The sequence below is a fragment of the Aotus nancymaae genome, unplaced genomic scaffold (genome assembly GCF_030222135.1).
Source record: "Aotus nancymaae isolate 86718 unplaced genomic scaffold, 86718_ANA_hifiasm-v0.15.2.pri h1tg000067l, whole genome shotgun sequence".
Lineage (NCBI taxonomy): Eukaryota > Metazoa > Chordata > Mammalia > Primates > Aotidae > Aotus > Aotus nancymaae.
Window position 1 is genome coordinate 19,954,144 of NW_026988482.1, and position 12,358 is coordinate 19,966,501.

The following is a 12,358-nucleotide window of genomic DNA, read 5'->3' on the forward strand; positions in this document are numbered from 1 at the left end:
GCCCCAGATCACTCTATAAGTGGGCATTGCTGTCCCTTGACAACCTAACCTCACTGAGCCTCACTTCCTCAATGGTAAATGGGGAAAGGACAGTGCGTCCCTCATGGTTTGGGTGTGAGGCTTCTGTGAATTAATATCAGTGAACAGGCAGCCTCAGCCCCTACCCAAGGTAGCTGCTCCATAGATGTGAGCATGACAACCACTATGTGTTTCTCAGAATCCTAGAAAATAAAGACTCCTTTCTAGAAGGCAGGGCCAGGATGCTGGGTGGGTGTTCCCTGGGCAGCAAGGCTCTGTGGCTCTCAGGCCTTCGTCCTTCTGCAGGCTTTTGTATTTGTTTTACTTTTTTGGCACGCCTGCAGCCAAGTTGGGGAGGGTTTCCTGGACAGAGGTCCTTTGGCTGCTGCCTTAAGGCGTGCAGCCTGGGCTGTGGCTATCACTGCGTTCGGTCCCAGACCCACTGCAGCCTGCGCAGCAGCATGGAGCTCTGGGGGGCCTACCTGCTCCTCTGCCTCTTCTCCCTCCTGACCCAGGTCACCGCCGAGCCACAAACCCAGAAGGACAAGAAGGCTGCAAATGCCAAGAAAGGTAAGGAGGGGGACAGGGACCTATGCCATCTGCCAGGGGGCAGGTCCCCCTCTCCTTACCTGTCCTCATGCTCCTTTCCTTCATTTTCCTCCTTTGTGAGTCATCTAGGGAACTTGAGTAAAGTGGGCTTTGGGGCCTGAGGGAGTTCTCTCATAGCAGGGGTGGTTGTCAGAAGCATAAGAATTCCTGACTCGGGCCGGGCGCGGTGGCTCATGCCTGTAATCCCAGCACTTTGGGAGGCCGAGGCGGGTGGATCACGAGGTCAAGAGATCGAGACCATCCTGGTCAGCATGGTGAAACCCCGTCTCTACTAAAAATACAAAAAATTAGCTGGGCATGGTGGCACATGCCTGTAATCCCAGCTACTCAGGAGGCTGAGGCAGGAGAATTGCTTGAACCCAGGAGGCGGAGGTTGCAGTGAGCCGAGATCACACCATTGCACTCCAGCCTGGGTAACAAGAGCGAAACTCCGTCTCAAAAAAAAAAAAAAAAAGAATTCCTGACTCTCAGAGTTGGGAAGAACCTTCCAGATCATCCAAACTGATCTTTGCTCTCCTCCCCACTTCCCCAGTATTTTAAAGAAAGCAAGCCTTTGGCCTGGGAGTCTGGAGGTGCTCAGCCCTCACCAGGGAGAGCTACACAGGCTGGGCTTTGTACTCTCCCAACCTCAGTTTTCTCAACTGTAAAATGGGGACAGTGGTATTTGCACAAAGACTTCTCAGGAATATTTTATGACACAAAATATATAAAGGCTCCTCACTTGATCCTTGATGAACAAGGAAAAGAAAAGGGAGAAATGAATTCTGATTTTGTAGCATATCACAGACTTTAGGAAATAAAAATGTAACTCAAACTAGTCGACCAGAAGCAGCTTTGCTCTCCTCTGTAGCCTCTGGGTTTTGGGGTGTCCCTTGGTTGCCATGGCTACAGCAAGACCCACCCTTGCAGCCCCGCCTGCAGTGAGGTCACACCAGGCTGTGTTGAGACAACATCAGCGGAATGTCATGGCAATGGACCGGGCTGCCACCCCCATGGGGATCAGAAGGTAGAAGAGAGTCCAAGGGGATGAGGGTGGGGATTGAGGCCGAGAAACAAGCAGCTAGGATCAAGGCACAGAGAAGGAAAGAAGGGGCTGTGGGGGCCTCCCTCAGGCCCTCCTGGGGCTCTTCATAAATGGATGGTTGCCCATTGGCCAGGAGCTGGTGCGGTACGTAAAGGGACATCAGGGCCATGGGGCCCCACAAGGCTGCGACAAAGAATGGGGCAAATCTGGCTGCTGATAAAAAACCATCTTCAAGATTCAGTTTACAAAGTGAACAAAGAAAGATTCAAAAGAGAATGGATATGATACTGGCATTTGCTTTGAAAAAGGGATTTATATAAGAATATATTTTTACTTGTATATGTGTAAGTTCTTTCTGGAAGGATCCACAAGAGTGAGTAACAGTGATTACCTCTGGGGAGAAAAACTGGGGGTTTGGGCCAGTCTCAACTGGGAAGGAAACCAGCTTTTTGAACTGTTTGGATTTTAAAAAATTATATGCATATATTACCTTCTACAAAATGTTCATTTAAAAAGAGAAGACAATACCACGCATAGTTATGTCTACGAGCATCAGCCAAAATTGCCACCAAGGGACGGCCTTTGTAAAAGATGCAGCTCCAAAGCAAGTTATAGACCTTTTGAATGTGGAAAATGATTGCCAGCTTCTCAAGTTTACCAAAGATTCAGTATTAATATAATTATGGAAATCCTGTATTCACTCATGTAAAAGAAAAACAGAGGGTCAGAGCATGAGATGCCTTGGTTCTCTCCAGGTGTCACACTTGAACCCTGGCCCTACGTAGTCTCCATAGAAGGGGCTCCTGGAGGTCCGGGGCCAGAGGCTAACAGAACAACCACCCAGGCCCTGCCTCTTGCTGAAACCCACACCAGTCTCCTGACTCAGCTGGGTGATCCTTCCTCCCACCTACCTACATGGCAGGTGCTTATGAAGCTCTTTCTCCGCATAGGGTCCAGTGTATATGCCCGGGACGCAGCAGAAAAACACGGTTCCTACTCTTAAGACATGAACCATGGTGATTCTCACTTGGGCATCAACATCATCTGGGAGACACATTAGAATCCAGGTGCCTTGGCCAGGCGTGGTGGCTCATGCCTGTAATCCAAGCACTTTGGGAGGCCAAGGTGGGAGGATCACTTGAGGCCAGGAGTTCAAGACCTGTCTGGGCAACGTGGTGAAACCCCATCTCTCCTAAAAATGCAAAAAATAGCTGAGTGTGGTAGTGTGCACCTGTGGTCCCAGCTACTTGGGAAGTTGAGGCAGAAGAATTGCTTGAACCCAGGAGGCAGAGGTTGCAATGAGCTAAGATAGCACTACTGCACTCCAGCCTTGATGACAGAGTGAGTAGGACTCTGTCTCAAAAATAAATCAATAGCCGGGTGCGGTGGCTCATGCCAGTAATCCCAGCACTTTGGGAGGCCAAGGTGGGTGGATCATCTGAGGTCAGGAGTTCAAGACCAGCCTGGCCTACATGGTGAAACCCCATCTCTACTAAAAATACCAAAATTATCTCGGTGTGGTGGCACATCCCTGTAATCCCAGCTACTCAGGAGGCTCAGACAGGATAATTACTTGAACCCAGAAGGCAGAGGTTGCAGTGAATCAAAATTGCACCACTGCACTTTAGCCTGGGCCCCAGAATAAGAACCCCATCTTGGCCGGGTGTGGTGGCTCACGCTTGTAATCCCAGCATTTTGGGAGACCAAGGAGGGTGGATCACTTGAGGTCGGGAGTTTGAGAACAGCCTGACCAACATGGAGAAATCTCATCTTTACTAAATATACAAAATTAGCTGGGTGTGGTGGTGCTTGCCTGTAATCCCAGGTACTTGGGAGTCTGAAGCAGAATTGCTTGAACCCCAGGTGGCAGAGGTTGCGGTGAGCCAAAATCGCGCCATTGCACTCCAGCTTGGGCAACAAGAGCGAGACTCCATCTCAAAAAAAAAAGATAAATAAATAAATAAAAAGAGTCCATCTCAAATAAATAAAATAAAAATTAAGAATTCAGGTGCCTTGTCCCACTCCTGGAAATGCTGGTTTCGGAGACTTGGTGAATTTAGCACCTGCCTTTTCCACAGGTCTTCAGATTCCTAGGAGCAGCCAGGATTGAGAATCCCAGGAGCAAACTAGTTACAGGACTGGTGCTCAAAAGTAGGGGAGAAACTCCAGAGAAGGGACGGTCATGCCAGAGGAGACCAGTTGGTGCCTGGGCCAAGACGGGGAGAGAAAGTGCCAGGACTGGCAAAAGCAGGGAAGGCCAGCATGTGCTGAGTCCTTGTCCTGGCCTGCAGGGTCGGGGAGAAGCGGGGAGCCTAGAGTCCTTCTGGGAGCTCATCTGTCTCTGGGGCCACATGGTTACACCTGGCAGGGAAGCTCAGGAGGGAAGGATGGCCTCATAGGAGTCACAGGCCTTTAGAACAGGGAACTGGGGAACCTGGAGGCCATCCATTCCAGTACTATGCATAGGGAACCTGAGGCTCAGAGAGCAGGCCAGCACAAAGGCCTCCTGACTCTGCCTGGGGCTGTAGAGACACCTCCTACTCCCACACCTTCCTCAGGTGGAGCCTAATGTGATTAGCTTCCTGTTCTTTGGCCAGTCCCTGGAGGAAACTGCACGTATGGGTGCCTTGGTGCAAATTACAAAAGGTGCACCTTCTAAACTGATATATTACAGAAAGGCATCCCTTTTTCTGATCTGACTCAGTCTAGTCAGGGCAAGGCTTAGGAGACACATGGGCCTTCATGTGTCCCTCAGCAGAATGCCTTTGTGCAGTGCCCACTTGCACAACCTCACATGGCACCCTGTGCTGGTGCATCACGTGACCGGGTACAGTACTGCTGTAAGTGGCCGAGGCAGTCCCTGCGTGAGGCACACATGACCTCAGGCTATTTTGCCAGCCCCAAACTCTCTCTTTTCTGCCTTGCTCATCAGGGTGTTTTTCCTCCTGTTCCATAAGTTACATCACTAATTTCAGTATACACAAGCATGTGTCTTGCTGTGATTCTTCTGCAAAGGCATCTTATGGGTGGATGAAGGCTCTGATCTCACTCTTCATGAGTGTAGAATGTATGCAGACACAGCCAAACGGACCTTTAAAATGTTTCCCCACCCACTACCCCAAGCTGAGTGCAGCCTTTCCTGAAACCCTGGGGTTTCAAAAAGACCGGTGTCCACCCCAGGAGCTCTCAACTTACACACACATAGAAATATGCTTCCCCACACCCTTAGCTTACACACACATAGAAATATGCTTCCCCACACCCTCAGCTTACACACACATAGAAATATGCTTCCCCACACCCTTAGCTTACACACACATAGAAATATACTTCCCCACACCCTCAGCTTACACACACATAGAAATATACTTCCCCACACTCTCAGCTTACACACACATAGAAATATACTTCCCCACACTCTCAGCTTACACACACATAGAAATATGCTTCCCCACACCCTCAGCTTACACACACATAGAAATATGCTTCCCCACACCCTCAGCTTACACACACATAGAAATATGCTTCCCCACACCCTCAGCTTACACACACATAGAAATATGCTTCCCCACACTCTCAGCTTACACACACATAGAAATATGCTTCCCCACACCCTCAGCTTACACACACATAGAAATATGCTTCCCCACACTCTCAGCTTACACACACATAGAAATATGCTTCCCCACACTCTCAGCTTACACACACATAGAAATATGCTTCCCCACACCCTCAGCTTACACACACATAGAAATATGCTTCCCTGCCTGCCCCTGCTGACTCCTGCACAACCTCCCAGCAGGACAGCTCCTGTTAGGAATCTGTTTGTGTGCCATGGGAAGGTGGGGGGAAGAGCATGGCTTCGGAGCCATGTGCGCCTGGGTTCCAGGCCAGCCCTGCCAGCTGCTGGCTCTGCCATCCTTGGCAGTTGCTTCAGGGCGGCCTGGGTTTCCTCGTAGTGAAATGGTGGTGGTGTAGAATGACATGTTACCCGTGTCATAGGATTGATTATAAGCATCACATGGGATAACACGTAGAACGGGTTACCTGGAGCCTGACCTTCTTCATAAGAGTGGAAAACCTGGGTTCCTTCTGCCCTCACCTTACCAGTAGCTATGATGGGCACACACCCAGCCAGGCACTGAGGTAGGCAGCTCTGTGCTTCATTTCTCTTAGTCTTCTCCAGGGTCCTCGGAGGTGGGGCTGTCATCATCCACTTCACACATGAGGAAACCAAATCCAGAGAGGCTGAGCAGCTCGCCTGGGCCACCCGTGTCTGTGGGACTTCTGAGCCCTGCACGTGTGTGCCCCAGGCTGGAGTGCCTGCCTGCTGCTCTGCTTCGCATTCCTCCAGCCTGGGGAAGTCAACCTGGGGGCTCTCGAGGGCTCCTGCTCTGCTTCCTGTGCTGTGTTCTTCCCTGGAGCTGAGAAGGTAGCTGGGTGGTGGGAGGTCACTGAAGCCTATGCCTGCACCCTCCTCCCAGCCCCTGCTAATCCCAGCTCCTTCTGACCCCCAGCAACAATCCCAAACAAACGCAGCACAGGAGCAAGTGAAGGATGGGCCTTCCTGGCAGAAGTTACAAGTGGTTAATTAGACGACCACCAGCAGGGATAGAGAGACAGAAAGTTTCCCAAGATACCAAGGTTGAGGGGGGTCTTTTCCTCTTGTCCTTCTGCAGCTGAGGTGGGATCTTTCCTTCCCAGTCCCTGCCCCACCCTTACATATTTCCTCCTGCTTCATCCTAGATGTTGTGAGCCCGAAGATGTTTGAGGAGATCAAGAGCCGTCTGGACAGCCTAGCCCAGGAGGTGGCCCTGCTGAAGGAGCAGCAGGCCCTGCAGACAGGTGAGTGCAGGCAGTGACCTCTCTGTAGGAGTGCCTGAGAGAAGGGCCCAGGCCAGCAGCCAGCAACACGCTTCTTGCCTCTGGCCAGCATTAGGGTCCTGGCTCCATTAGTCCAGGCTTAGGGGTGAGGGTCCCAGGTTCAGGGAGCCCCACCTCTTCCTCTCGGGGAGATCCCCTGACACGTGTCTGCAAAACCCACCCAGATGTGCACAGCCAAATCTCTGGCCACAGCTGGGTGGTGTGGAAGTGGGGATGTTCCACGAGGACAAAAAGTTCTCCAACAGGAATCCACTACTTCCTGCTAGAAGTGACCCCGGAGTGCTCGATGGGGCAGAGGTAGCGGCCCACCCTAACAAAGCTCGCAGGAGCCTCACTCAGCTGGCCTCCGCAGCCCCAGGGAGCTCCACACTCCTGTGTGTCAGCAGCTTTGCTGACATCGTCTCTCTTAACAGTAACTATGTCGAGGTGGGATTTGTCAGCCCCGTTTTAAAGATGCAGCAACTGAGGCATAGACAGGTGCTGAACCTGGCTCACACTCACCTGGCTGGTTGGTTGACTTGTGGCAGAGCACGGGTTGATGGGAGGCAGCCTGCCTGGGCCTCGGTGCTCCTGGCTCCGCACTAGCCAGCTGAGGGAGGAGGCACAGAATCACCAAGAATAGAGCCGAGGTGCATGGTAAGCTCATGCCGTCTGGCCAGAGATGTTTTTGAGTTCATGTGATGATAGAAAACCTACCAGTGGCTTAAACAAAAAGTAAGTCTGCAAGTAGGTAGTTATAAGTTTTTGTTCAGAAGTTTCACCTCATGGTCTCAAGATGGCTGCCCCAACTCCAGGTATCGTGAGTGCATTCACGGCAAGGAGGAGGAAGAGCAGCCCAACCACATCTGTCTCATTTATTGGGAAAGTAAACGTCTTCCACTTCCATCTCATTAACCAGAGCTCTGTCATACGGCCACCTGCTGCTTTAAGAGCATCTGAGAATGCAAGAATGTAGCTTTTCCAGGCTCTACAGTGGAGGTGGATAAGGGACAAGGGATTGGGGAGCAACAGTGTCTGCCACAGAGGGAATGTTTAGAATGAACCAAGGCCACTCTGAGCCTCAGTCTCCTCATCTGTAAGACAGGCAGGGTAAACTCTAAGGTCTCTCTCATGTCTAAGCTATGTGATGTGCAACGTCAATGTAACCTAGGCATCAATTACCACCTGGGATGAGGTGAAGATGTGGGGACCTCCCTGCAAACAGTTCATGACATATGGTGGCCCAAAGCACCTCCCCTATGTCTGCTGATTTCTAGGAAGCTCCTGGCCTCCTGGACTCCTTGGGGACTGTCCTCACAACCCAAAGATCACTTTGTCAATAAAGCATTCCAGAGCTCTGTTGACCTAACCAATGAGTTGAAGGAATCAGGGGCAACCTTTCCCTCCAGCACACGCATGAGAGGTACCATGCTACATTTCTGCCAGGCACAAGGAGGCAGAGGTGACCTAATCAGGACCTTGCTCCCCGGGAACCTCAATATATTCGTGGAATCACTTGAGCCCTTGAAAGATGTGTAGAAATCAGAGAAGATCAAGAAGGTTGATTCCACGCAGATGGCAGGGCAGAAGCAGAGGTGTGCAGGACTAGCATAAATCAACAGGACCATCAATAGCCAGACCAGAGCAACAAAGTGTTAGCAGCAATGATAGTAACATTGACTGAGGATTACCTATGTGTTGGAGGGAGGTTCAGGCAAGGGTCCTGGGAAGCAACTCTGAGATAGAACTTAGCCCACAGGATGCTTATCAGGGGACACTCTCAGGATCAGCCCCTGCTAGGGAAGGGATGGAAGGAAGCAGGAGTGGGCAGGAGAAGTCGAGCTACACTGTGGTGCCATGAAAGCCTCAGCTGACTGCAGGGGGCCCTGATGACGGGATGACCCTTCAGCACTGTTCTGAGTTGGGGCAAGAGAGCTTATGGGTCAGTCTTGGGTGCAGGCTGCTCACAGGAGGGGCACAGCCTTGGAAGAGGTAGCTGTCTTCTGCTGAGGCAGTCCCTGGAGGAGGCTGAGAGCTGAGGACTGTCTTTCTGCGGCACTCCTGGCAGCCAGGGCAGTGAGTCCTTCAGCCCCAGCAATGTGTGTCAGTGTCCACAGCAGAAAGGAAAGGCAATGAAGGCCGCCTGGCTAAGCTGCAGGATAGCATGAGGTAGGGCAGCTGACTTGGGGCAGAGCCTGCGGGTAGACACCTCTGTAATGCTTCAGGCCCCATATTTAAAGTTGGGTGTGGTGTCAGATGCCCATGGGGACATGGGATGCTGTTCCATGGATATTTGTTGAGTGGAATGGAAGTAACTGTGAGTGAGTGGGATTGGGTGGAGGGGAGTGCAGACCTCCCCAAAAGTGGGGTCAGCAGCAAGAGGACAAATGCAGACATACACCTGTGCTCCACAGAAATCTTAAGTAAAAGGTGAACGATTTATACGCGCTCAAGACACATCAGAGTATGTCTAGATATTTCAGCTAGAAATCAAGCTGAAAATGCAAACTGCAAAACAAAACACATTCTATCCTCCTAACGTGACCAAATACAACCTTTGGGGTCAGGCTCAAAACTGAGAATTCGTGGGTGCCTCAGAGTCCCCTGCCTGATCTCCGGCCCCTGACCACAGCCTGCGCCCAGTCCTTCCTGTCTTCTCGTCTGTCTGAGGGCTCTTGCAGTCTCAGCTCTATCGTCCCAGCCCCACCCTACCAGCCTTCAGGAGAACTGACCCTGCAAAAGGCACTTGGCAGGCCCTGGAAGCTTGCTTGGGCTGTTTGGGCAGAGATTTGGGGTCCTGGGTACCTGGAGTGTGGTGTGGTCTCTATGTAGGCAGGCGCCCTGGCTCTGCAAGCTGCTTGATCTTAGGGAGGGGTGCGGAGGAAGGAGAATCAGAGCAGGTGGTTGTGGCTGGGCTCCCTGGGAAGCTGACTCTGAGACAGAGCCAATTTATTAGGGCAAGCCCTGGGAGCCACACGTGTTGGGGCTTGGGGAAGAGGAAGTGAGCAGAGGGAGAACTGAGCTGCAGTGCAGGCACAAGGCCAGCTTCTGTGACCCCAGGGGATGGGGTGGGTAAAGGCCAGAGCTGACTAAGCTGGAGGCCTGGGAAGGGGTGTGAGCTGGGGCTGGGTGCTTCTGCAGCACAGGGGCTGCCTTTGCTCCCAGCAGGTCATGTCAGGAACACCAAGACCCCCTGAGTGGGGATCTGGGTCTGTACCACAGTGGCCACCACAGCCAGGTCCTCAAAATGCGGGCCCCATCAGGACCCCTTTTGCCTGGGTCTAGGGGCTGTCAGGACTGATAAACGGGAATGGGATGGAGGATGGTGGGCCTGGCCTGGGTGGTTGGCTCTTTGCCTGGGGAACAGGGGGACCTTCGGTGACAGCCATTTCTCCCTGCTCCCAGTCTGCCTGAAGGGGACCAAGGTGCACATGAAATGCTTTCTGGCCTTCACCCAGGCAAAGACCTTCCACGAGGCCAGTGAGGACTGCATCTCGCGTGGGGGCACCCTGGGCACCCCGCAGACGGGCTCGGAGAACGACGCCCTGTACGAGTACCTGCGCCAGAGCATGGGCAACGAGGCCGAGGTGTGGCTAGGCTTCAACGATATGGCGTCCGAGGGCTCCTGGGTGGACATGACCGGCGCCCGCATCACCTACAAGAACTGGGAGACCGAGATCACCGCGCAGCCCGACGGCGGCAAGACGGAGAACTGCGCGGTGCTGTCCGGAGCCGCCAACGGCAAGTGGTTGGACAAGGGCTGCCGCGACCAGCTTTCCTACATCTGCCAGTTCTCGATCGTGTAGCCCGCGGGATGAGGGCCGGGGGGCCTGGAGGAGGGCGGGGCCCGGGGAGGCCGGGAGGCGGGGTGGTGACCTTGCAGCTTGGAGGCTCTTTTTGCAAATAAAGTGGGTGCAGCTTAGCAGAAAGGAGAGACGCTGCAGTCTGTGCTGGATCCACGGGGCAGGGAGGAGGCCCCAGGAGCCGGCCCGAAAGCCCCCTCCGAGATGAAGGAGGCGAGAGGGGAGGCGGTGAAGGAGGGCGAGCTGAGCGCACGCTCTTCCTGATGCAGGAATGAGCGGAGGACCGAGGAGAGGAAGAAGGGAAAGAATGGGGAGATCAAAACGCCCCTCTCTGACGGGGAGTCGGGACCAGAGCCTGCCCACAGGGGAGATGGGCATTCTCTTCCTCGGCACATCACAGGAGCCAAATACCACGACCAGCACTGCCCGACCCGGGCGTCCCATTCCTTCCCACTCTTCACGGAAAGCTCCTCAGGGGTCCACACGCAGGCACTTTAAATATGTTGTCTTATTTCACCTGATCCACCCAGGACAAGTTGTGCTATTACCACCATTTAAAATAAGCAAGGTAAGTCTAAGCTCAGGGAGGTTCCCTGACTTCCACTGGTCCTGAGGCTGGTATGTAGCAGAGCCGGGATTTAACCCAGGCTGTTTCCAAAGGCCTTGGCCTTTCCACCACCACTGCAATGCTTGCTTCATGTGAGTGAAACGTCCCTGAAATAAAATATCAGAGAAGTGGCCCAGTGGTCCCAGAGGCTGTTGGCCAGCTCTTGGCCTGATCTGGCCCACCCAGCTATCGTGGGCCCAGCTCTAGTGACACTTCCTGGGGGAGTTTTCCTTATCCTTCAGCCACAGCCAGTGCTCCACTGTCTGGGCTTCTGCAACACCTTTTTCTCTCTGGTTGTCTTCTAGTGTGTCTTGCCTTCAGTAATATTAAGTGGATGATAGTTTGATTTGATCGATGGAGATGGGGTGGTTGGAGGAGGCAGCTTACAGAGAACTATGTACATACTTCATGCCAGGCAGTCTGTTCCTCATTGTCACAGAAAGCACCTCTTGAAATTCAACAATTATTGGAGGCGGTGATGAGATCCATTGGCATAAGTCCAGAAACGGATTCAGAAGGGCGATGCAGTGTGCTTTAGACGGTCCAGCAAGCGAGAGGCAAAGCTTAGACTGAAATCTACATCTTGTAACTCTGAGCCTCAGATTCTTTTCATTTCCCACTCAGCTTTCTAGCGGGATATAGGTGAATAGGGATTTTTCAAAGTTCCTGAACTGGGTGGCTGCCCACAAGAGGGCACCCATGCCTCTGCCTGTGAGTGTGGGACCTGGCAGATGGGTAGCTGCTGTGATACTCTTCAGGAGGGCGGCCGGCATTTTCCACTTCCAGCAGTAGGTGGCAGTATGGGCCAGAGAATCATCATCCACCTTTCATCTACCTTTCATGAGCTTACATCTGGGCTGCTGAGATCTGCGTACTTCAAATTGGGTACACCTGTCCTCCACTCTTGTCTTTATTTTAAAAATTGACATTTTGTTCACCATGGGGTATTTTAAACATTAATTTTGATTTAAAAAATTTTTGCATTCAAATATTATTTCTCCTGCTTACTGAGTTTTGCTGTCCCCTTCAATTTTGTGCCCCAGGTGAATGCCTCACTCATCTCACTAGTCCCTGCCCTGCCTCAGAGGTATACCCTTTGGAGAATTTCCCAGGAGTTCTACAAACAATGATCAGTGTCTATTACGCTGTTTCTCTTCACAGGCCTAGGGAACAGGCTTCCTTTCCCATCTCCTTTTTTGCAATCACCCTTTTCCCTTTTACAAAAGAAAGACCAACTCTTCCATCCTTCCTGCTCTTACCATGGGGTGTGGCCTGGTGTGTAAAAAACCTTGGGGATGCCAAACAAAAGGACGACCTGGAATATTGGTTTAGGGGTTAAGCAAAAGGCCGTGTGAAAAATCCTTTTGCAAACCTAATGGTTTCCAATCCTTTGCCTTTAACCTCTGAGAAGAGCTTAATCAGGTTCTCAGCTGA

The 12,358-nt window shown here is 52.1% G+C and overlaps 1 protein-coding gene across 1 annotated transcript; it reads left to right on the forward strand.

Annotated features, from left to right (window-relative positions):
• Positions 1–353: 353 nt before the first annotated feature.
• Positions 354–10,447, forward strand: CLEC3B (C-type lectin domain family 3 member B). Its single transcript, XM_012470765.3, has 3 exons — positions 354–588; positions 6,398–6,496; positions 9,920–10,447. The coding sequence occupies exons 1-3, from the start codon at positions 480–482 to the stop codon at positions 10,318–10,320; spliced, it is 609 nt and encodes a 202-aa protein (XP_012326188.1). The 5' UTR covers positions 354–479; the 3' UTR covers positions 10,321–10,447.
• The last annotated feature ends 1,911 nt before the right edge of the window (positions 10,448–12,358 follow it).

Coding starts and splice junctions, on each gene's coding strand:
- CLEC3B (XM_012470765.3), top strand. CDS start 480: ATGGAGCTCTGGGGGGCCTACCTGCTCCTCTGCCTCTTCTCCCTCCTG. Junction 589..6,397: donor GGCTGCAAATGCCAAGAAAG/GTAAGGAGGGGG, acceptor GCTTCATCCTAG/ATGTTGTGAGCCCGAAGATG. Junction 6,497..9,919: donor GCAGCAGGCCCTGCAGACAG/GTGAGTGCAGGC, acceptor CCCTGCTCCCAG/TCTGCCTGAAGGGGACCAAG.